General features: G+C 37.4%; 2 protein-coding genes across 6 annotated transcripts; one reads left to right on the forward strand and one right to left on the reverse strand.

Annotated features, from left to right (window-relative positions):
- Positions 1-2,382: 2,382 nt before the first annotated feature.
- LOC117618871 lies at positions 2,383-7,986 on the reverse strand. 4 transcript variants are annotated; one of them, XM_034348620.1, is made up of 9 exons: positions 7,867-7,970; positions 7,634-7,759; positions 6,255-6,300; positions 5,583-5,634; positions 4,192-4,282; positions 3,567-3,620; positions 3,404-3,469; positions 2,786-2,864; positions 2,383-2,711 (listed from the first exon to the last, which is right to left on the reverse strand). In XM_034348620.1, exons 1-8 carry the CDS (start codon positions 7,918-7,920, stop codon positions 2,799-2,801), a joined length of 555 nt encoding a protein of 184 aa, XP_034204511.1. In that variant the 5' UTR covers positions 7,921-7,970; the 3' UTR covers positions 2,383-2,711; positions 2,786-2,798. The 4 variants fall into 4 exon arrangements, with proteins under 4 accessions (XP_034204511.1, XP_034204508.1, XP_034204509.1 ...); XM_034348618.1 differs by having other exon boundaries at positions 2,556-2,711; positions 4,187-4,282; positions 7,867-7,986; XM_034348619.1 differs by having other exon boundaries at positions 2,556-2,711; positions 3,408-3,469.
- A 153-nt stretch (positions 7,987-8,139) lies between these two features.
- LOC117617567 (SUPPRESSOR OF ABI3-5) lies at positions 8,140-20,122 on the forward strand. Of its 2 annotated transcripts, none has more exons than XM_034346997.1 (16): positions 8,140-8,371; positions 9,112-9,231; positions 9,444-9,484; positions 9,753-10,527; positions 10,615-10,686; positions 10,775-10,867; positions 10,952-11,031; positions 11,799-11,955; positions 12,434-12,521; positions 12,601-12,692; positions 12,822-12,890; positions 14,799-14,963; positions 16,529-16,718; positions 17,887-18,831; positions 19,108-19,292; positions 19,651-20,122. In XM_034346997.1, the coding sequence occupies exons 2-16, from the start codon at positions 9,184-9,186 to the stop codon at positions 19,828-19,830; spliced, it is 3,180 nt and encodes a 1,059-aa protein (XP_034202888.1). In that variant the 5' UTR covers positions 8,140-8,371; positions 9,112-9,183; the 3' UTR covers positions 19,831-20,122. The 2 variants fall into 2 exon arrangements, with proteins under 2 accessions (XP_034202888.1, XP_034202889.1); XM_034346998.1 differs by having other exon boundaries at positions 8,235-8,371; positions 11,802-11,955.
- The last annotated feature ends 553 nt before the right edge of the window (positions 20,123-20,675 follow it).

Consider the following 20,675-nt stretch of genomic DNA (forward strand, 5'->3'; position numbering starts at 1 on the left):
TCCGATGGCCAATCTGGGCTTCCCTGAAGGTTTCTCATATAGCGGGAACCATGTTCTGTAAATTTGGTCCGAATCGGACGGTCGGATCGGCCAAAATCGCGTTATCGCTTAAAACCCTAACCCTAGCCCCAGGGTTCGCGATTCCGGAGTATCCGGGACTCCGATTCACAATCCGTCGAATCCTACGTGATCCTGAAATCACGTAGACCGACATATCCGAAATTCAGTGCGATCCGACTCTTTAACGACACTGCACCCACGGATCGCGCGATATGGAAAATCCGTTCGGGGCTCAAACGGACTTCGAATCGAGATCCGCGAAATTCCACACGCTCGTGACGACACGAGGGTCAAAAATCTGCACAGAATTATATCAGTATCCTCGCCCATGCGCTCCAGCACGCACGGGCAGCTTTGGGTGTCCAAAGCGATACCGGGTGGCCGAAAAATTTCGGAACCAAGACTCCAAACTCCTACCCTAGGTAAAACACCCCATTTGGAGTCACTTTTGTTCTTGGATCACCCCCAAAAAGTGACCAGAAATAGTAGTTTCGAAGGGCCGAAGTTTCGGCCAAACTTCAAGTCGAAAATCGAACCCCTTAACGCTAAAATCGATCGAAGCCCATATACCCATCAGCTAGAGCACGAAAAATAGATGAGAAACTATACCTTAATCGATCGATTTGGTGGAGAAACGAAGGAGAATTTCGAGCTGGAAGTTCGGGTGGCTTCGAAGGAACCTCCGCCGGAAAACATGGTTTTCCGGCCAGCTCAGGGCGGCCCCGGGGTTGAGATCGGTCAGGTTGTGACGGCGACACGAAGGCGGACCCGTAGGTACCCACGGCGGAGATCGGCTCAGCCTGTGGTGGCCGGGCCGTCGCCTGGAAGTCGAACGGGCGCACTGCCCAGTTCGCGCGGAAGGAGAGAGAGGAAGAGAGAGAAAGTGATGGGAGAGAGAGAGAGGGGTATAAAAATCTGACTTTTTGACCAAATTATCATTTTGCCCTTCGCGGTTTTTAGACCATAACTTCTTCATTACGGCTCCGATTCGGGCCTACTCCGTGTCTACGAACTCCTTTCGCCGCGCTCTACGCAATGGCGTAAGCGAAATTCCCAAATTCTTTCTCGATCAAAAAGTCAAATTTTCCCCCATTAAATAATGAGAGGGCAAAATTGTCTTTTTGCAAGAAGATATTTTCTTTACTTTTCAGATATTTTCTTCTTTTTAAGATATTTTGTTTTGGGTTCTTACAGGGCAGTGGCCACCTCGCCCTCTTAGCTTCCTCGTGGTTGGTTGTTAGCAAGGAGAAAGGGGATCATAGTGCGACTAGGGTGGGGGTTGGTGACTATGGATTTGGGCTGGGTTTATTAATTATTATTATTTTGTGTTTTTGCTTAAATTGCCTCACATGCTTGGCACATGATATTTTTTAACGACATATTGGATGGAATAGAGGTGTCAAACAGATCGAGCCGCCCCGAGCACGGTTTGCTTAAATAAGGCCCAACACGACATGACCCGTATCTTTAAGCGGGTTAGATTGAGGTAATTAAATCGAATAGGCCGGACTGGCTCGTTTAAAACTCATTTATTAAAGTATATTTATTTTAGACAAAAATAATAGATAATATTATTATATTTATATGTGAAATTCAAGTCTATTTCTTTTCTCTAATAGTATATATTAAAATTGAATGTTTGCTTTATATATAAAATAATAATTTTATTTTTCAAGTTTCAATTTTTTAAAATCCAAATAATAATCTAGTCATTTTCTATTTAAATGTACTTGAAATACAGTTATTGGCCTCTTTTTCAACAACGATTTAAAAAATATATATAATTATTGGCATCTTTTTTTAACAACTCTTGTTGGTACATACATAATTGTAAAAAATATTTAAATGAAGTTGCAAAAAAAATTATTAAAAAAATGCAATAAATAAGTCAAATTTGGCTTGGGCCCATATGGACCCGCCATGAGCACGGCCAGATCCCAGCAAGCAATGATACATTCAGATGTGTTTGTATTCTTGTATGTCTTGTTTGACAACATCCCTAAGCTCAACTTTCTAGTCAAGGTGCCATCTTATAAATTTTTTATTTTTATTTATAAATATATGTACGTAAAGATTCGTAAATATCGTATCCATAGATAGTCATGGAAATTTTTTATTATTCTTTTTATACAAGCGATGGGGGGTATTTCTCACACACACACAACTATGATGTTGTGATTCGAACCCGAGACCTCTTGCAATTGCAAATCAAGGTCCGTTTCCACTGGACTACACCCCGTTGGCAGATAGTCATGCAATTTAAAATTAGCAATCTTGGTAACATGTTACTTGGTAATTACGCATATCTGCATAGGTTGCATTAACATACAAAGTACCGATACAATACATGTAACATAAAAAATTAAAAGTAGATTGACAAAAAATTTGACACTCATGGTAAGTGCATATACAGCAAACAAATCTACATTTGCCAGGAGAAACAAGAAACAGAAAACAAAAGAACAAAACAAAACATAGATGGAGAAACATGAAAGGAAATCTAAAGAAGCCAATATCATATTCATAGATGATGACTCCCTTCAATGGAGTGAGAACAGAAACCAGAAATGGCTTTAGGCCCAAAGCAACGTCACTACAAAAAATAAAACGAGGGCTAGTCCGAAGCAAATTCCAACAATTGCGGTGAAAGCCTGGAAATTGGAATGAAATGAGATTGATGCTTGTAATCAGAACATATAATAGAATTTTGAAAATTCATTGTCACCTTGCCCTGAGACTCAAAATGGAACTTGACACTGAACCATGACAGTCCCCTGTCCACCAAAGGAGCAAGAGCAAGGGCCCTGCATCAAATGGTCCTTGTTAACTCATATAAGAAACACAGGATCACATTCTAAACATTCATACATACTTGGCAGCAATAAAATCATCAAATGAAAAAAAATAATTAGATTTTACATATTTCTCTCACAAAATTGAAACTGCACTTCACAGCCAACGCTGACAAAAGAAGTTACCAACCTTTTTGGGGCCGGTTGCTGTGGGTGACACATATTAAAATTACTTTTAGGTTCTTTTCAAGTAACAGCCTATGCTTGAGAAATGAACCATTAATGTGAACTATTACTTTAATCACGCACATTAACAATCCAAACATAGGTGTTAACAACTGGATCCTTAAATTAACTCAACACATCCAGCCACAATAAATTATTAAGCATTTTTCAGGAGTTGGATAAAGAACCAGGGCTAATTATACTTGAAAAACCAGGAAAATCCCAACAAGCAAAAGTCTTGGCTACTCAAAAATCATGAAAACCATGACTATATTTTCATAAAACTAACAAATTTAAAAAAAGAATTACTGGATCTAGCAACTCACCCACCAGCTCGTACAAGCTTGGTGACCTGGCTTCCGGCCCACACCATGGCCATTATTTTGAGAAATCTGCAAATCACCAAGTGTTAATATCAATGATAGATTTGAAGATATTGCATAACCTGGAAAGAAAAAAATTCAGCGATATTCATATATGAACAATTACCTCTGAACAGCTGGGACGTAACCCATCCTCCCAGGTGCTGGAGCAACATAGAACCTAAAAGGAAAAGAAAACAGTTCAGAGTTGCAATTATTCCACTAAATTTACATGAGCAACTGCATAGGCAATATAATAATAAATGATAATAATACAATTTATGGAGCCTTATTAGTACATTGTAGCATCCAGTAGTAGCACTGAACACCCAATTTATTTTCTTCAAATGTGGACGTCAAATGAAAATACTTTGACTGCCACAAAGAAGCATGATGATGCTTAGAAAGCAAGGCCATAAAATCCCTAAGAGTTAATACTTCTAGACCATGAAATCCATATGCACAACAAACAAAACAAGACTATATATAATCCCTTATGAGTCAATAAGTACTGCGACAGAATCGCATTAGAATTTAAAAGAGCCAATGTAAAGAAGCTTTTCAGAATCAATGAATAGAAAACCAAGTCATAGAAACAGATGCTCAGGTAAGGCCAATAGAGTTCAGCAAAACTGCGAAATGAAGTGGTCCTTTACAGGGATATTAGTTGTAACTTGTAATACTATGATGTTTAATACAAGCCAGAAGATATTACCGATACAGCTAATTTGGAGATACTTCACTCACCATACCAAGAGAAATGTCGTAAGATAGTAAGCAGTATTCAGTAGTCCATATGACAATAATCCAGAAATCCCATATCTCCTTAACTTCTTCAAAATCCTGGCAAGTTAAACAAACAAGAAAAAGAGCATCACAAAGGCTCAATGAAGGTTGAAAAGTGAAAGAAGATGGCAAGGTTAACCAAATGTAAGGTAGAATTTTGAACTTATCAATGAACATAAATTTGGTTTAAAAAATAAAGAGGAACATAACACAAATAAATAAATAAAAGAAAAAAAAACCACATAATAACCAAATGGTCCATTTTGACATTCAAACATCTAGAAGCAAGTAAAGGTAGAGTTTAAAAAGAAAAAAATAAAGTAAAACTGACATAAACTTTCTATCTAGTGGGTTGCTAGTTTTAGGTACTGTTGAGGTCCCTACAGAGTATTAATCACTTAATATTAACTTGAATCTTTAACAAAACTTCATACATGTCATGAGAAAAGTCTACAAAATGGCCACATCAACTCATTACATGAGATACATCTGAAACATATTGCTTAAAAAATCATGCTTGTAGACACTATATCTATTGTGAATGCCCATTTAATATTGTATAACTCTAGATGGTACTGTAATACTTGCACATCATCTAATATCATCCCCTTCACCATCTAGTGGGAACCGGAAAGGTGCCTATTCAGTGCACTAAATTATGTTATCTCACACCAATCAGGAGAAATTTTGACATTATAATTACATGACTAGAACGACAAAGCAACGACTAGAATTCTTCATGTCAAAATAAATTTTTACACGCTACAAATCTTGATAAAAGAATAAAACAAAAAGGTGTACCTATCTCAGAAAAGGTTTCCTTTTACTTTTATTTATTTATTGTTTGCGTCAATCGACAGGTATAAACTACACAATGTGGGCACTATTTCACAAGCTCAAACCTGGGCTCTTGAAAATCCCTATCCGTATGGATGAAAATCATGAAATAGGTATCAATATAATCGCATGTCATTGTGACTGTCTTAAAAAAGTCACCTCCTCAATTGAAGGATCTAGCTTTAGTATACCTAATTGCTTATGAGATTACCTTCACCATCATAGAGATATCGAGCAGACAAAAACCATTCCATAGGATGACTTCCTAAAAATTCACTCAGCTACAGATCTTATATTTAATCATCTAAGTGACTGACTAACCAGGTGACTAAGTCCCACTTCATAAATGTTACCTTTTGGATAGCCCTCAGCTGTGACTAATTTGCTAATAGGTCAGGTATTTAGAAAACAGAGTAAGATGAATATGAGTTCAAATACTAACTCACCTTCATTACATAAATAACAAAAATCAGTAGCCTTTAGTATTGACCAAAAACATTGTAAGGCAAGTAGAAAGTACTCATTGGATGTGACAGGTACTCCTTCACCACTATCATTATTTCCAATTGCCCCTAAAATAAATCGAAATTTGGGAAATCATTAGTTCCTACAAATGGATACAAGGAGAAAATAGGAAAAGCATCATAATATACATTTTTTCTTTTATGAAATGAAAAGATGAAATTTTATTTCACAAAAGAAGCTGTACAGCAACGTAGATAAGCAATCCACCGTGAATATATGAGAGAAAACAATAATTCATGCCACATCTAGTTTAACAAACCAAAACATATTCATGACACTACAAGCTTTCCAGTCTAGAACAATGTCAGGAATAGAAGTGTTCCTAAAATCACAAGAAACGGATGCCCAAAGAGCTGCCCAATACTTAACCTTCCACCACACCTCCTCCACTTCCATCCCCCTAACATATTCGAAGATACGTTGGTTTCTTTCTGACCAAATAGCGAAATGATAGCCACCATCATACAGCCCCATATAACTTTAGCCTTCTTTCCACCACCCAATACTTTAAATTTCTCTCCAAGCAAAGAAAAACAGTCTTTTGGCAACACCCAACCAACATTAATCTCATTAAATAAAGAAACACCATAATTTCCTGCTACATCAGCAAGATAATATATCTTCAAGATATCCTATAATCATCGATATGGTTAAGAATATTATATACCTTGAGATTTAGTGGAGAAGCTTTCAGCATCCGACAACCCATAACCCTGTCCACACATGAAAGAGAACACAGAGACACCTTTTATCAGAATATTTTACTTCAACCTAAATTAAAGAGGAAAATATTTATGACGTAACAGCAATGCCACCATCCACCATGTTCAAGCCCCTACACATACACTCGCATGTATTATGCATTTTCATTGATTCCCAAACTAACATTGAAGCTGTATGAAGTACATACTCTATAGTCATTTAGGCTCATAACATCACTGTACGCCCATATATATTTAATCAACAGTAAACCCAAGGGACTAACTCAGACATAAAAAGGTGACATTTTTCTGGGTTTTCCAGGTGAGTTGGACAGAGAAAAACTGCAAACAGTGACACATACTTCAATTTCTCTTATATTATAAGACGATGTTTGTCTTTCACTGAAGTATAAGCAAGTAGAAAGCACACTTCACCTAGTAATGGTAGTTTGACAACATTATTTACCCAAATTAAATAAACAAAAGTAAAGGAATCGCATCTGATGTACATCGTATCCAATCTTTTAGCTTAAAATGCCATTCACACATTAATTCTTATAAAGCAGTTCATGATTTTCATAGGTAACAACGTGAATAGAAAGAGAAATGTTTAATTTTGTAACTCTTGTCAGCATCAGTCCACCTTACATTAGCTACTCAGTTGATGATCCTCAATAACATTTATCGGAGCATTGTAAGTCATTGTTGTCTCGATAATGTATATTTTCCCCTAAACATTCAATTAAAGTCACCTTCAGCAATTGAACTATCTCCAAAATGCATTAAATTTGTGTGGAATTCTAAATCCTCAATCCTCTTCTGCTCTAGTTTCTTCCTTCTTCCTCCATACTTAATACAAGCAAATTCAACAGACCTAGGTCAATCAATTTCAAAATCTTTCTCTACCCTAATTCATCCTCCCTTCCATACTTTATACATCCAAATGCAATAGTTTGCGTAATCCCAAAATTTAGTATTTTCTTCCAAATGCAATATAGGCGGGCTCCAATTTGACTCAAAATTAAAATGGTGAAGACACTACACAACGTTGAACAATAAAGTAAAGAACCCACATTGACATTGTCGTTGCCATTGACTAGGGAGAATCGCTGAAATTGGTTCTTCTGATTCAGCGAAACGTGGCTGAGCTTTGTCAATGAAACCCATGAGTTGCTCAAGTACGAGAACTCATAGCAGCCCTAAACACCACCAGGAAAGATAAGAGTTTGAGTAAGAAAAGAACTGAAACGAAATGGAAAAGCAATATAGGCGGCGCTCCAATTTGACTCAAAATTAAAATGGTGAAGACACTACACAACGTTGAACAATAAAGTAAAGAACCCACATTGACATTGTCGTTGCCATTGACTAGGGAGAATCGCTGAAATTGGTTCTTCTGATTCAGCGAAACGTGGCTGAGCTTTGTCAATGAAACCCATGAGTTGCTCAAGTACGAGAACTCATAGCAGCCCTAAACACCACCAGGAAAGATAAGACTACTACAAGAGTAAGAAAAGAACTGAAATGAAATGGAAAAGAATTAATAAATAAAAAAGGCGATAATGGGAGGATGCTTACCGGTTTATGCAGAAGGGGAATAGAAACAGCTGTGAGCGCCAGGGAACGGGGCATGATGGAAAGATTGAAGGAGGAGACAGAGAGAGACCGTTGCAAACGCACAAGGTTTCGGGCGCGCGAACTCGCAAACTGGCTTTTATACATTACCACTCTACATTTACCTCACATTTCGCTACATCTCAGCCATGCTAATGATCTAACCGCTTAAAAAGATGCCACGTCATCAAGATTTGGGTAATATATTGGGCCTTGGTCTAATCAGCTAGACCGAAGAAAATACTCCAAATTGAAATAGGCCCATGCGATCAGGTGCTTGCCTAGCACGTGAGTTGCAATAACGAAAAGTTAAATAATCTGGGAGTAAATTATTTTGGTCGAAACGAGCAACAGCCGAAAGCGAGGACACTTGCGACGGACGAAGAAGAAAGTAGACGGACAGAGAGAGAGAGAGAGAGAGAGAGAGAGTGCAAAAGTTGGCCTGAGATCTGAAAGCTTAGGATCTACGGTAAGCTTTTGGTTCTTCTTCTTCCTCTGGGTTTGTGATGCTACCTGAGGTTCCTAATTGCAGGAATTTTCAATTTTGCGAAACTCCTTATTTATTTATTTATAATAAATTAAAACAAAATGAAAAAAAAAAAATCTGATGCAAATTATTGTACCAATTTTAGTCAGCCCTTGTCCTCAACGAGGTTTTTGAATGGAATGGAGTTGTCTCCAATTTCTGTTGAAATTCAGGGCATTGTTTTTGTGCCCTGAGGTATATTGCTCAAAAAAGCAATGGACTTTGGGTCAATTACGATTATGTGATTATCTTCATCCATTCTGTTTTTAAAAATTGTCGGTTTGATTTTGTTCAGGTCTGCATTGGCTTTTTTTTGAAGTTCCTTTTAAGGGTTTTAGTTGGTTCAATCAGAGTTTAGTCTTATTTTTAGGTAATTTAGTTTTTCAATTAAGATTTTTATGAAGCCTGTGTAAATGGGTCAGTTACGCTTTGTCATCTATGATCTAAGTCTAACATATTGATTGTTCAAGTTTTGATTGAATGGATTGTATGTATATAAGCTGATGGTATCTTCTGTCGAAGGTATTGTGTGTTAAGAGAATTGGGACTTTGTGGAAAGGATTTTGGTTATTCCGGTTGTGACTTGTGAAAGGGAGGCCAACAAGGTCAAAGTCATGGGAATTGTAGGTGCTTGGTTCATCACGGGCATAACTGTGTGTGTCTGTTTGTGCATTATATTACAGGAAAGGTATTCAAATTCTGAACGATATCATCATCGAGCGCTTTGTCGAGTTTTGCTTGCATGCAAGAAAGAAATGGATCCCGGTCGCTATGGTCTTCAGCAAGGATGGGATAATAACAGCGTAATTGTGGTTTCCTCCTTAATAAATCACCTATATGGGATGAATCATGATAAATACAAGAATTTATTAGGGCCCAATCTGACTGTCCATTTTTTTGGGAGAAAAATGAGAGAAAGCCATGGGGCAATGAGGATATGGACTGACTGGATTTGCCTAACCTCATATCATCATTGATCTGTTGCTGACATTACCTTATTCTCTTGAATCCACAGGCTCTGGAGGGGTATGCTGCAGTCCATGAGCCAAACTTTCGGTGAGTGCTACTGACTGTTGCTTTTCATCTTCATTACGGTAATTTAGAACTCATAGGCAAAATTGGCTCCTTAAATTTGTATGAAGAGCAGATTGAGATTAACTTTTTAGTTCTACTGCCCAAATTTCATTAATGGTTGTATACCAATATCTGTCATTGGTACTGTCTGAATATTCCCTTTAGTTTTGTCATCAATCTTTTTAATTGGGTGCATTGTGTTACATTATATCTTCTCCTTTTGTTCCATATTATAATTATTTTTTGGCAGGGTCGGTGGTTCATACGATGAAAGGAGGTTTATAGATGAAAGATACTCAAGGGACGACGTCTATCCAAGAAATGCTTTTCACCGCGATGCTTTGGATAGGGATAACTATCCACCACCACCTCATGCTGTTGGTGTATGGCCACATTCAAGAAGAAGAAGTTATGAAGAAGAAATTCCCGTTGATAGGGATAGGAGACATGAGAAACAATACATTGATTCATATCATGAGATGGATAACTTTCGTGATCATGAGATTGATACATTTCAGGAATTTGATAAATTTCGAGATAGCTATCGCAGTGTTGATAGCTATCGTGATCCTGGATTTGACAGGATTGCAAGGCTTGGTGGACGTGATCGTGATGATTATGCATATGATGATTTTGACTATAGGTCCCGTGCTACCCATCAAAACAGAGAGGAGAGTCGTGAAAGGGATTATGACTATGGCCGACACAGTTATGATTCTGATTATGACAGAGGTAGTAGGAGAGATAGCAATTGGAGGCGTCGTGGATCTCGTGAATCTCGTGACCGAGAGCGTGAGAAGAAATGTTTGAGTAGGGAAAGAGAACAGAGTCCACATAGAAGGCATGAGCGTTCTCGCTCCCGGTCCATTTCTCGCGGGCATGATGATCGTCCTAGATCAAGGTCCCCTAGAGGTCGAAGCCATGGACGAAGTCATCGAGAGGACAGCTATGATGATGGACGGCATGAGAGAACTGATAGGCGAAGGGACCGTGATGAGAAACGCCAGAGAGAGCATTATTCTGTTGTATGTTTTGCATCTTTCTGTTCAACCTAATTGCCTATGTGTTTACGGTATGCAGGATGACTTACTGAGTGTGATGTTCTTTTGTAGGCCCCATCTGCAACTATTGTTGTGAAGGGTCTTTCACAGAAGACGACTGAGGAAGATCTATACCAGATCCTTGTAATATGTCATCTGATGTTTTGTTATGAATACCACATTTCTACTTCTCTCTACTTTTTGATAACCTTGCAATTTGTATATCTTTCAGACTGAATGGGGACCCCTTAGACATGTCCGTGTGATCAAAGAACGTAATTCTGGCATCTCTCGTGGATTTGCTTTTATTGATTTTCCTTCTGTGGTATGTATTATTCTTTTCGTATAAATGTTTTGCATTTGATTTGAATAAAAACAATTCACAATGGAGTTTCTGTTTGTTTAATAGGGAGCAGCATGCGCTATGATGGACAAGATTGGGGATGATGGACTTGTGGTGGATGGCCGAAAGCTTTTTTTTGAGTACAGGTGTTTTTTTTGTTGGTCCTACTTTACTGGATGAGGTCTTAATATAACCATCACCGAAGTGTGGTAGCATTATTTTGTCATTGTGAAATATATATATATATATGTATATATATATATACATATATATATATATGTACATAGAGAGCTTCCATTCTTATTTGAGGGACACCCTTGTAGGGCTCACTCCACATTGTTTTTCGCTAATCCTAATCGTGTATTTTATATATCCTGTCTTTCTTAACTGATGACAAAATAGATACAAGAAGTGAGTAGATATAAAACTTTTGGGTTGGAGAGGGATGATCGTGTTCTTAGTTATTTGAACCCCACTGGGAAATGCCAGTTTGTTTTGTCGACTTTCTTCCTCCCCCTCTATCAACAAAAAAAGGAAGGCCAGCTTGCGTCTTATTCCCATGAATCGACATGAACTTTGATCAAAGCAAGGAAGAAAGTGATGAAGTGTCTTTTTTTAATTTTGAACTTTTAATTTTTTAATTTTTATTTTTTCTCTGGTGGTGGTAAGGGTAAAATTTAGTAAAGGTGAAGAAGACTGCATAGTTAACGTAAACAATAAAGGACATCTTGCATGATGTGCGGATACTTAATGCCTCAATAAATGAAGGATTTTCTTTCTGTGTCAGATGTATTCTCAGCTGTCAGATGATGCAAATGCTGAAAGTGTGGTTTTGTTTTTGTCCCTGGAATGGGACCCATATTATTTTTCCATGAGTGTACTTATTTCCATTTTGAACTGTGTTTTGTTGCAGTAGTAAGCCGACTGGGGGTGGTGCAGGTGGATCTTTTGGTCAGGAGAATGCTGTGAAATCAGGCCATAATAACCGTAAAAGCATCACAGTGCCCTCTGATTGGATGTGCATTAGTTGTGAATATGTTAATTTTGCACGGCGGACATCCTGCTTTCAGGTGTGTATTTTTTTTTTCCATTACAAGGTATTAATTTCTTTTTGTCTTGATATATTTTGACGAATTAACCCTCCATCATGTAATAGTAAAGTGCTAAATGCATACCAACAATGTTGCCTTTTCTGGGAAGAACAGCTGCACTTATGTGCTTGGAAATATTCCATTATATGACTTTAGGTGGTTTTGTTAAAGACCTTCTGTGCTTTTGTGGTAGAATTTCAATTCTGCTATGTTTAGATACAGTGCTTTGGGAACGAAATCTTTTGTGTCCGAGTAAATATGTAACTATGGTTCATAGAAAAGAAATTTTTATTGTTTTATTATTTTAGAAAACAAAATTTTCAACATGCATAACTGTGTAATGTATGTGGATTAGTTTATTTTTTCTTAAGAATAATTAATGTAAGTTGATCATCAAAAAAGGAAAAAAAAAAATTCATGTAGGTTAGTGAGTCTCTGTTTTCCTCCTTTGTTGCAGTGCAATAAGGCACGAACTGAGGATGCTCCGGCAGCAGATATTTCTTTATCCAATCAAATGACTTCAGCAAAGAAAGGATCTGAAGCTGGTTAGTCTACCTTGTTTCTTTTAGCTGGCGTAATTAACTATTAATTTTTATGAACTTAACTGAGTATATATGTCATTAGGTCCTACTCATGTTTTGGTTGTTCGCGGACTGGATGAAAATGCTGATGAGGAAATGCTGCGCTATGAATTTTCCAAACATGCCGCAATTAAGGTGCAAATGCTGAACAAATTGAATTCTTTTTATTTATTCATTTAGTGTCATCTTAAAGTTAAACAAGACAGTTTTTTTTTTTTTTCTATCTAGCATGTGCATCAGAGATTTATTGATATTATTTTGCAGGATCTTCGTCTTGTTAGAGACAAATTTACTCATGTTTCAAGGGGATTTGCATTTGTACATTTCCATTCGGTATGCCAGCTTTTTTCCCCTCCCTTTTCAGTTATTCAGTTGGTTAAATGTTGTAATTTTATTGTCTTCCATTTTTTCTGGTATTCATTTGCGTGGCCTTAATGTTCTGATTCAAGAATTTAAGGACACTGAAGTTAACTGATGTTGGGGATGAGGAAACAATGTGAGCTGTTAAAATCACGGAACTTAAATATAAAAGAAAAATGCTACTTATCTCCCAACTTATATTTACAGAACTTAATGTAAAAAATTTATCTTTAAAATGTACATGTTCAGAACTTATGAGTATAATTGTACAGATCTTATCTGTGGTCATCATATGCTGAGTTTTTATTTGTAGGGTAATTGTATCACTTCTACTTTATAAGCTCCTTTCCAATAGGGAAATGATGTATTGAACATTTTTATTTGCTGGTTATATGAGGAAATGTGGTGTGACTAGATTTAAATTTGTATATTCCTGACCAAAAGATTGGGCAAAATGTAGAGTGGGCAAAATGTTTCTGTGGGATGTATTAGGTAGTTGGCAGCTCACTTTAATGGGGTCTCCCAATGCTGAACTATATTTTAATAGAGCTCCTTTAACTAACCACATAAGTTTAAATGAAGTTGCTATAAATGTTATGCCATTTCTATAACCTGATCAATGAAAATGATTTTCTAGATGTGTGATATGATCATGGCTTGCATCCAGATGTCTGATATGGTTTTCTATACTTGCGATTACACACAATCAAGGGCATAAACAAAACCCATCTAATTCAAACTGTTATTGTACATATTCAGAAGTGTGATATGTTGATGTCTTTCGTCTAAAAAACTGCATCCCTCTCTACCCAATTCTTTTGATCTGAGATTTAACATGTTTGCATGTGGTTGTCCGAAAAAGAAACCTGTCTGCATGTGCACCTCTTGTTTTGAGTCTTAAAAGTTTTTTGCATTCGTAGTGGGGTAAGTTGGAGTTGTAATACACCTTTTGTTTAAATCATGTAAAGAATGAGGAAAAAAAAGAAGAATTTTTAAGTCCTCAAAATTTCCCTGGCAGGTTATTTGTCCTCTTCCTTATTCTATTTTTTTTTTTTTTTTAATCAATTGGCTTTTAGTCTCAAAGGCTGTGTGGGTGCATGTATTGTGTGGTCTTTCTGCTAATGTTGATTAACTTTATCGTGCTTGGTTAAAATTGTGTAAATGGTACACCTTATTACAATTTTTTGCTCTCTATATCCCAGAAGTAGAAGTATAATAACTTCCTTAAAGATGCCTTAGTTGTAAAAGCTTGATTTATTTATTATTATATTTTAATTACGCTTTGGTTGCAAGTCTTTTGTGTTTCAGGGCGACAGAGTTACAAGACTGTACTTATTGTTTTTTTTTTTTTTTTTTTAATAGAAACATTTTAATTCAAATTTGTAAGGATCAAAACAAGGGCATTTAGAATGCAGATAAAAAGAAAAAACACTAGCCGGTGAAACAGACACAAGGCCACTCAACACATAACTAAACAACCAAACATAAAACAACTCCTTAAGATACTACGGCCAGCAGATTGCGCATAATTGTAGGATAGGGTACATCCTTAAAAGCAAGGGAAGTTGATGCCCAAAGGGCAGCCCAAAACTTCACTCTATCCCATAACCCTGCCACTCCCACTCCCTTATAATCCTCAAAGATTCTCCTGTTACGTTCCAGCCATAGGTTCCAAACCACTGCCTGCATCAGACTACCCCAGAGAATTTTGGCTTTCTTTCTACAAGACTCTACTTATGAGTTATTAAGTACAGTCTAGGAACTTGGTCACCCCCCTGATGGACGTGTTCTTCATTTCTATCTGTCTTCCAATGTGAGATGTGAAGAAACAAAGAAATCAGCGCAGTTTTTTGTTTTAAGCTGCAACCCTATGATTTTCAGGTGGGAGATGCTACAAAAGCTCTTGAAGCAACAAATGGAACAACACTTGAGAGGAATGGGCAAATTTTGAGAGTAGCATATGCAAAGAGCATTCTTGGTCCAGGATCTTCACAGTCAAGCAGCTTGGCAGCTGCAGCAATTGAGGCAGCCACCTTTGCGCAACAGGTTTCTCTTAAAATAATTTTATACGTTTTTTACATCTGTTTTGGATACTTCTTATATATATAAACTTTATATTAATTGTAAGCACTTGAACAACAAATATAATATTTTTAGATCACATGATTATTAGAATAATTTTTGAAGAATAATGGAAAGCAGACGTTCATGAGAGTGAAAAATGTTTTGGTTCACCACATAGATGGAAGACATTACATGTCTAGAAAGATTTCCATAACTTTAAGATGAGTAATTAAATACTCAAATACTCAAATATTTAGATATATCTGCTGTACATGGCTGCCATTTAATTAGTTGTTGTGTGGTCAGAATTTGTGTTAAAATATTATCTCATGATTAATGGAGATTCCCAAGGCCAGAGTATACTTATTTGACAATGTGGAAAAGTTGATTCTTGATTTTTTTATTATTACTTATAAAAAAGCTGATGAATAATTTATCGACAATAATAATACCACCTGTACAAGGAATATATTCTAAGAGGGCTGAATTATTAGGAAGCATTAAATTCTGAGGAACTTTGTACTTTTAATTGTAATAAAAGGTAGCTGATTAAGTTTTTGTTATACATTCAAATTACTAGTTTGAGTCTTCGCAGATGAAAAATCATAAATTTTGTTAATTATACACAATCAGTTCACATCAATCTTTTCAGGCTAAAAGAATACTCAGTCCGACAATGAACTGGTTTTATGGGGTTGAATGGGTACTAAACCAACTCAGTTAAAATTAAAATAGAAAGCGAAGCTGCCTTGGTCAGTGGACCACCCTCTGCGGAAAATGCCCACCACAATAGAGGACTATGTATGAAAAAGACCTACTAGGGTGAGTAGCAGATATTTAAGCTTTTGGATTGACTAGTTTCCAAGAAAACAGAAGATAGACCATAATGATTCTTAAAAAATTTCATATTAAGTCACGACCTTGTAACCCAAGAAAAGAGAAGAGAACCATTATGCTCAATTATTTCCGTTAGTTTGAGTTAGAGGAATTGGAAGAGGAGAAATTTATGATGTTTGGAACTGTTTTGCTGGTATATTGTTATGTTACATTATGATATAATGGATATGCAGGGGTAATGAACAGCTTATGTGAACTAGGACAGGTTAGGTTAACTTGCCTGTGTGAGTTAGACAGGTTTGATAAACTTGTTTAGTATAATTGTATAGTGGGCTTAGGGCTGCACACAAGTACTCTCAAACATTCCGCAGATCAGATTTGGTCTCATTTTTTACTCATTAACGCAATCCCTTGTTGCATCCCTTCTTGGGAAAAGATTAGTCTGTTGAAATTCAAGGTATGATGGTTGTTACTGTTGCAGGGTAACCACCCCAACTGTGTGTTGCTTTGATTATAGCTACTTTTCTTTTTCTTGTTGGAGAAAAAAAAAAAATCTAAAAAGAGGAGACCAGTCGCCTCTGTTTGTCTATACAACCCGTTTATTCAACAGTCTGTTGTTTTTGCTTTCTTGCATATGTCACTCTGTATTTTACTGAATCTTAGGCTCTCTTTTTTCGTATTGGTTTATTTTTTTAATTTTTTTTGTATAGTATGATTCTGTTGGTTGGGCACCAAAGGAATATAATCCAGATGACAATCAATCCACTGGGGGGGAGCAAAATGGCGGGGAGATGGCAGTACAACAAGATGGTTTGGCTCCACAATCTGGTTTTGTGTGGGATGAGGCATCTGGTTATTACTATGATGCTGCTTCTGGGTTCTACTATGATCCAAATACAGGTTCTTTTTTTAATCAATAAATACAGGTTCTTCTATTTGTATTTCATTTTCCCCCTTGCTCCATTGCATCGTACAAAGATGGTTATGAACCAACCCTTTATGATTTTTTTATTTTCTTACTTTTAAATCTTTTTGGTGGATTCACGGGACGAAAAGGTTCCGACCAAATTACATATAACATATCAAATTACTGAATTTTGATATCATTTCTGAATGCTGCAAGTTGTAGATTCTAATTTCAAACTATTTCTTGGCTGTCATATTGGATGAAGTACAAAGTTCTTTCTCCAGTATTTTGGGTTGGAGGTGATGAGGGTGGGAGAGGTATTCATGTTCTGGAAGTTGAATAGAAGGCAGGGGATGGGCACAGGTTTGGTTTGCTTGGGTTAAAGCCCAACACCAATCCAACCCTAGATGCTCGTGTAGACATAAATAACAATTTGATATTGACCAATGGACTATTGAAACCAAGGAAACCCAGCCCAAAAAAAATAGGTTAAGTAGGCTTGTGTTTGTGGTATGTGCTTGTTGACAAATGCTATAAGAAGATACCAAGGCTCAAATGTTAAACAAGACTCCATTGAGAGCCCATGTTGACGGATATAGTCTGAAGGGAATCCTATAACCAGTAGTAGACAAGAAACTCCCCTATATGAATAAAAAGATGCAAATTGTTTGAATTCAGACAGGTTAGTCGGGTTGGGGGTGATTCTGTCAGACTCCTGATCTGTTTGCCTGAATATGTTTGGTGTATTTCCCTGTTATGTTCAAACTGGAGTATCTGTTGGTCCTTCAAGGCAGTAGGTCAGTCAATTTAAAGGCAGTGGGCCAGTCAATTTCAAACTGGACTAATTTTCTGCTGTATCACATAGAGCCTTTTCCTTTTCTCCCAATAATGCTATTGCTTATAAAACTAAATTCAGGGACCAGGGTGCTCTAATAGTCATCTAATGTTTAAGTGGCTTAATATTGTGTGCTGTCATAGATGTTGTAATTGGATGAACTTATTCAATGAGTAGGTTTTAATTTGCCACTCTGTTCCTTGCCCCCACACACACACATACACTCTCTCTCTCTCTCTCTCTCTCTCTCTCTCTCTCTCATGCACACACATGCGAGCACAATTTTCTAATCCATGGTTTATACTTATGTACATTTTTCAATGTAGGTCTTTACTATGATGGGAACAACGGGATTTGGTATTCATATGACCAGCAAACTCTGCAATACATCCCTTGCACTGATCAGAATGATAACAAAACTTCTGTTAATCAATCTGAGCTTTCCAAGGCATCGGATGCTTCAAGTAATAAAAAAGTAGTAATCTCTGCACCAGCTACAACCTCAACACCATTTGAGAAAGCTGCATCATTACCAGATGCCGTCCAGGCAGCTGCAGAGAAAAAAGAGAAGGAAAAGGCAAAAGAGATCAAATTGGCTTCAAAGAGCAGTATTTTGGCTAACAAGAAGAAAATGAGTAATGTGTTGACGATGTGGAAGCAGAGGAGTCACGAAGGCCAAGCAACCCGTGTAGCTCTGGATGAGAATCAGCCAAGCGTATCAGCTGATGATAGACCAGTTTCTTCTGTGCAGTCTACAAAGAGTAAGTTTAAAATTGACGTGACAACCACAAAGGAGAATACTACACCCAGTTCGAGGGTTAGTACAACTGTTTCTGCTGCAGAGACTGCTGGTTTGGAGTCTCCAGTCATGCCAAGGCCTGTGAGCAACAGCATAGGGGGCACACTGATGGGAGTCATAAGGGGCTCTGGAAGAGGTGTGGTGAAATCAGATACCTCGTTTTCAGGATCATCTGGCGGAGTTTCCATTCCTTCAACTTCTGCTGCATGCATGGTATCTGCATCAACAAATGCAGATATCCCCACGGTTTTGACTCCCTTCAGAACAGATGCATCTGCATTGGGTTCTTATACACCACCTGTGGCTGCTGGGAGTGGAAAGAGAAGATTTTCTGAACTGCCAGTAGCACCTGCTTCTGCTCCTAAAGAGCCTCATACTGCATATAGGGATCGTGCAGCCGAGAGAAGGAGCTTGTATGGTTCTTCATTGTCATTTGGAGATGATTCGTCGGATCTTGGTTTTGGGGAGTCAAGTAAGCTTTCTTAAGAATATGTTTCCGATCGGCTTGCCCCTTTTTTCTTTCTTACAAGCTCAATCTATAAATGTGCCTCAACCTAGTTCCAGTTCTTAAAACCATCTATCATGCTACCTATCATACTGGTCTGCATAATTGATTGGAACATGTCAGCTAAATTTAGTTCTTCAGTACCCAAACAGGGTTGTCCAAGTTGGATGAGTCATTTTTCTATTTCACAATATTTGAATTGATTTGTAAAATATCCTGTGGTTACTATTTTCTACTGTCAAGATCGAGATTCTGCATCAAGGAAGGGTTCTTTTGATTCAATGCCCTTTCCCCCTGGTGTCGGTGGAGGACGTGCGGTTGGAGATGCCAACATTGAGAGTTACGAGGTGATTACAGCTGAAAAAGCAATTGATGAGAGCAATGTGGGCAACAAGATGCTTCGCAACATGGGCTGGCACGAAGGCTTGGTATCATATCCTTCTTTTGCACTTGAAGATTATTCTAAATTTTTAGCTTACCTCACTAACTTTACCTCACGAAATAAATCCCAAATCTCCCAATTGCTGAAGGTGGAGTTTAATTCTTGTACGATAATAAGAAATCTTACCAGTTGAACAAGCTAACACCTCAAATTATATTAACTATGCATTTGCTTGAATGTTTTAAGAAATCCCCCTTGTTTCTCTGATGAAATGATTCCGCAGTTCCCTATTATTATTCTATAGATCAAAAAGTGGACTTGGTAGATGTTATTTTCTTATTTTCTAACCATATATATTTTGTGGAATGTGTCTTTTTCTCCTTTTGCTATTCATCTGATCACAGGGTTTGGGAAGAGATGGAAGTGGAATGGTAGAACCAGTGCAGGCTCAGTCGGTGGAAAGGAGAGCAGGACTTGGGAGTCAACAGAAGAAGTTAGATCCTACTCTGGAGGTGCAGGCTGGAGATAGTTACAAAACACTCATTCACAAGAAGGCACTGGCCAGGTTCCGGGAGATGTCGTAAGACAATATAAGGGAACCGTTATTTTGATTTATATTTTCCTTGGAAGTAGATATAGATCAGATATCAAGCAATGGAAGCAGATGTGGAGCAAGTGGCCAATGTCGTCGATTATTGTTTATGCTTCCCTTTTTCAAAGGTCTCTTGGGGACCTTGTAAAAAATTGCGCTCTAGCACTTCATAGTGTTACATTTTTTTGTGTGAAGGATAAAACTGTACCTTTCGTCTTTCAAGTGTACATCAGTTTAGCGAATGAAAAAGAATACTTTTAAAGAAAAACAAATACTTCGATTTACATTTTTACATAATTACTTACCAGGATACTTGCGATAAAAGAAACCAAATCCAAATCTAAACATAGAATGTGTCAAAACTGCTAAATAACAATCTCAATTCTGCTGCTATTTATCAAATAATGAAATTTAATTATAAAAACCGTTCAGAAAAGAAAAGTCCACTCACTGCTGGTCCGAGCTAGCTGGACCCTTTGAAGGTCCCTCCTGTGGGTCGATCGGACCTCTGGTGCATGATTAACCATAAATAATAAATTAATAAAACTGCTTAATAAAAGAATTAAATTAAACACCCTGCCCCCGTCCTAGAAATGCGTGCACTCATTTCAAGTTACTCCTATGCCCACCTTAGCCTTTCAGACAATTAAAATGGCCTTAAAAGACCCGAAGCTTTACTAAGCGATAAACTATCAGACCGGCCGATTCGGGACCCCGTGGGGCCCACGATCTCTGATGGCCAATCTGGGATTCTCTGAAGGTTCCTTACAGAGAAAGAACCACATCCTGCGAGTTTGGTCCGAAACGGAAGGTCGGATTAGCCAAAATCGCGTTATC

Source organism: Prunus dulcis, chromosome 2 (genome assembly GCF_902201215.1).
Source record: "Prunus dulcis chromosome 2, ALMONDv2, whole genome shotgun sequence".
Lineage (NCBI taxonomy): Eukaryota > Viridiplantae > Streptophyta > Magnoliopsida > Rosales > Rosaceae > Prunus > Prunus dulcis.

Bases quoted from the DNA above. Each gene is read 5' to 3' on its own strand.
- LOC117618871 (XM_034348617.1), bottom strand. From the start codon at position 7,920: ATGCCCCGTTCCCTGGCGCTCACAGCTGTTTCTATTCCCCTTCTGCAT. The intron at 3,621-4,186 runs GTGAGTGAAGTA...TTTTCCTTTTAG, and splicing joins ACGACATTTCTCTTGGTATG to GTTCTATGTTGCTCCAGCAC. The intron at 3,470-3,566 runs GTAATTGTTCAT...GGTGATTTGCAG, and splicing joins TACGTCCCAGCTGTTCAGAG to ATTTCTCAAAATAATGGCCA.
- LOC117617567 (XM_034346997.1), top strand. From the start codon at position 9,184: ATGGATCCCGGTCGCTATGGTCTTCAGCAAGGATGGGATAATAACAGC. The intron at 10,687-10,774 runs GTAATATGTCAT...TATATCTTTCAG, and splicing joins AAGATCTATACCAGATCCTT to ACTGAATGGGGACCCCTTAG. The intron at 11,956-12,433 runs GTGTGTATTTTT...CCTTTGTTGCAG, and splicing joins GGCGGACATCCTGCTTTCAG to TGCAATAAGGCACGAACTGA.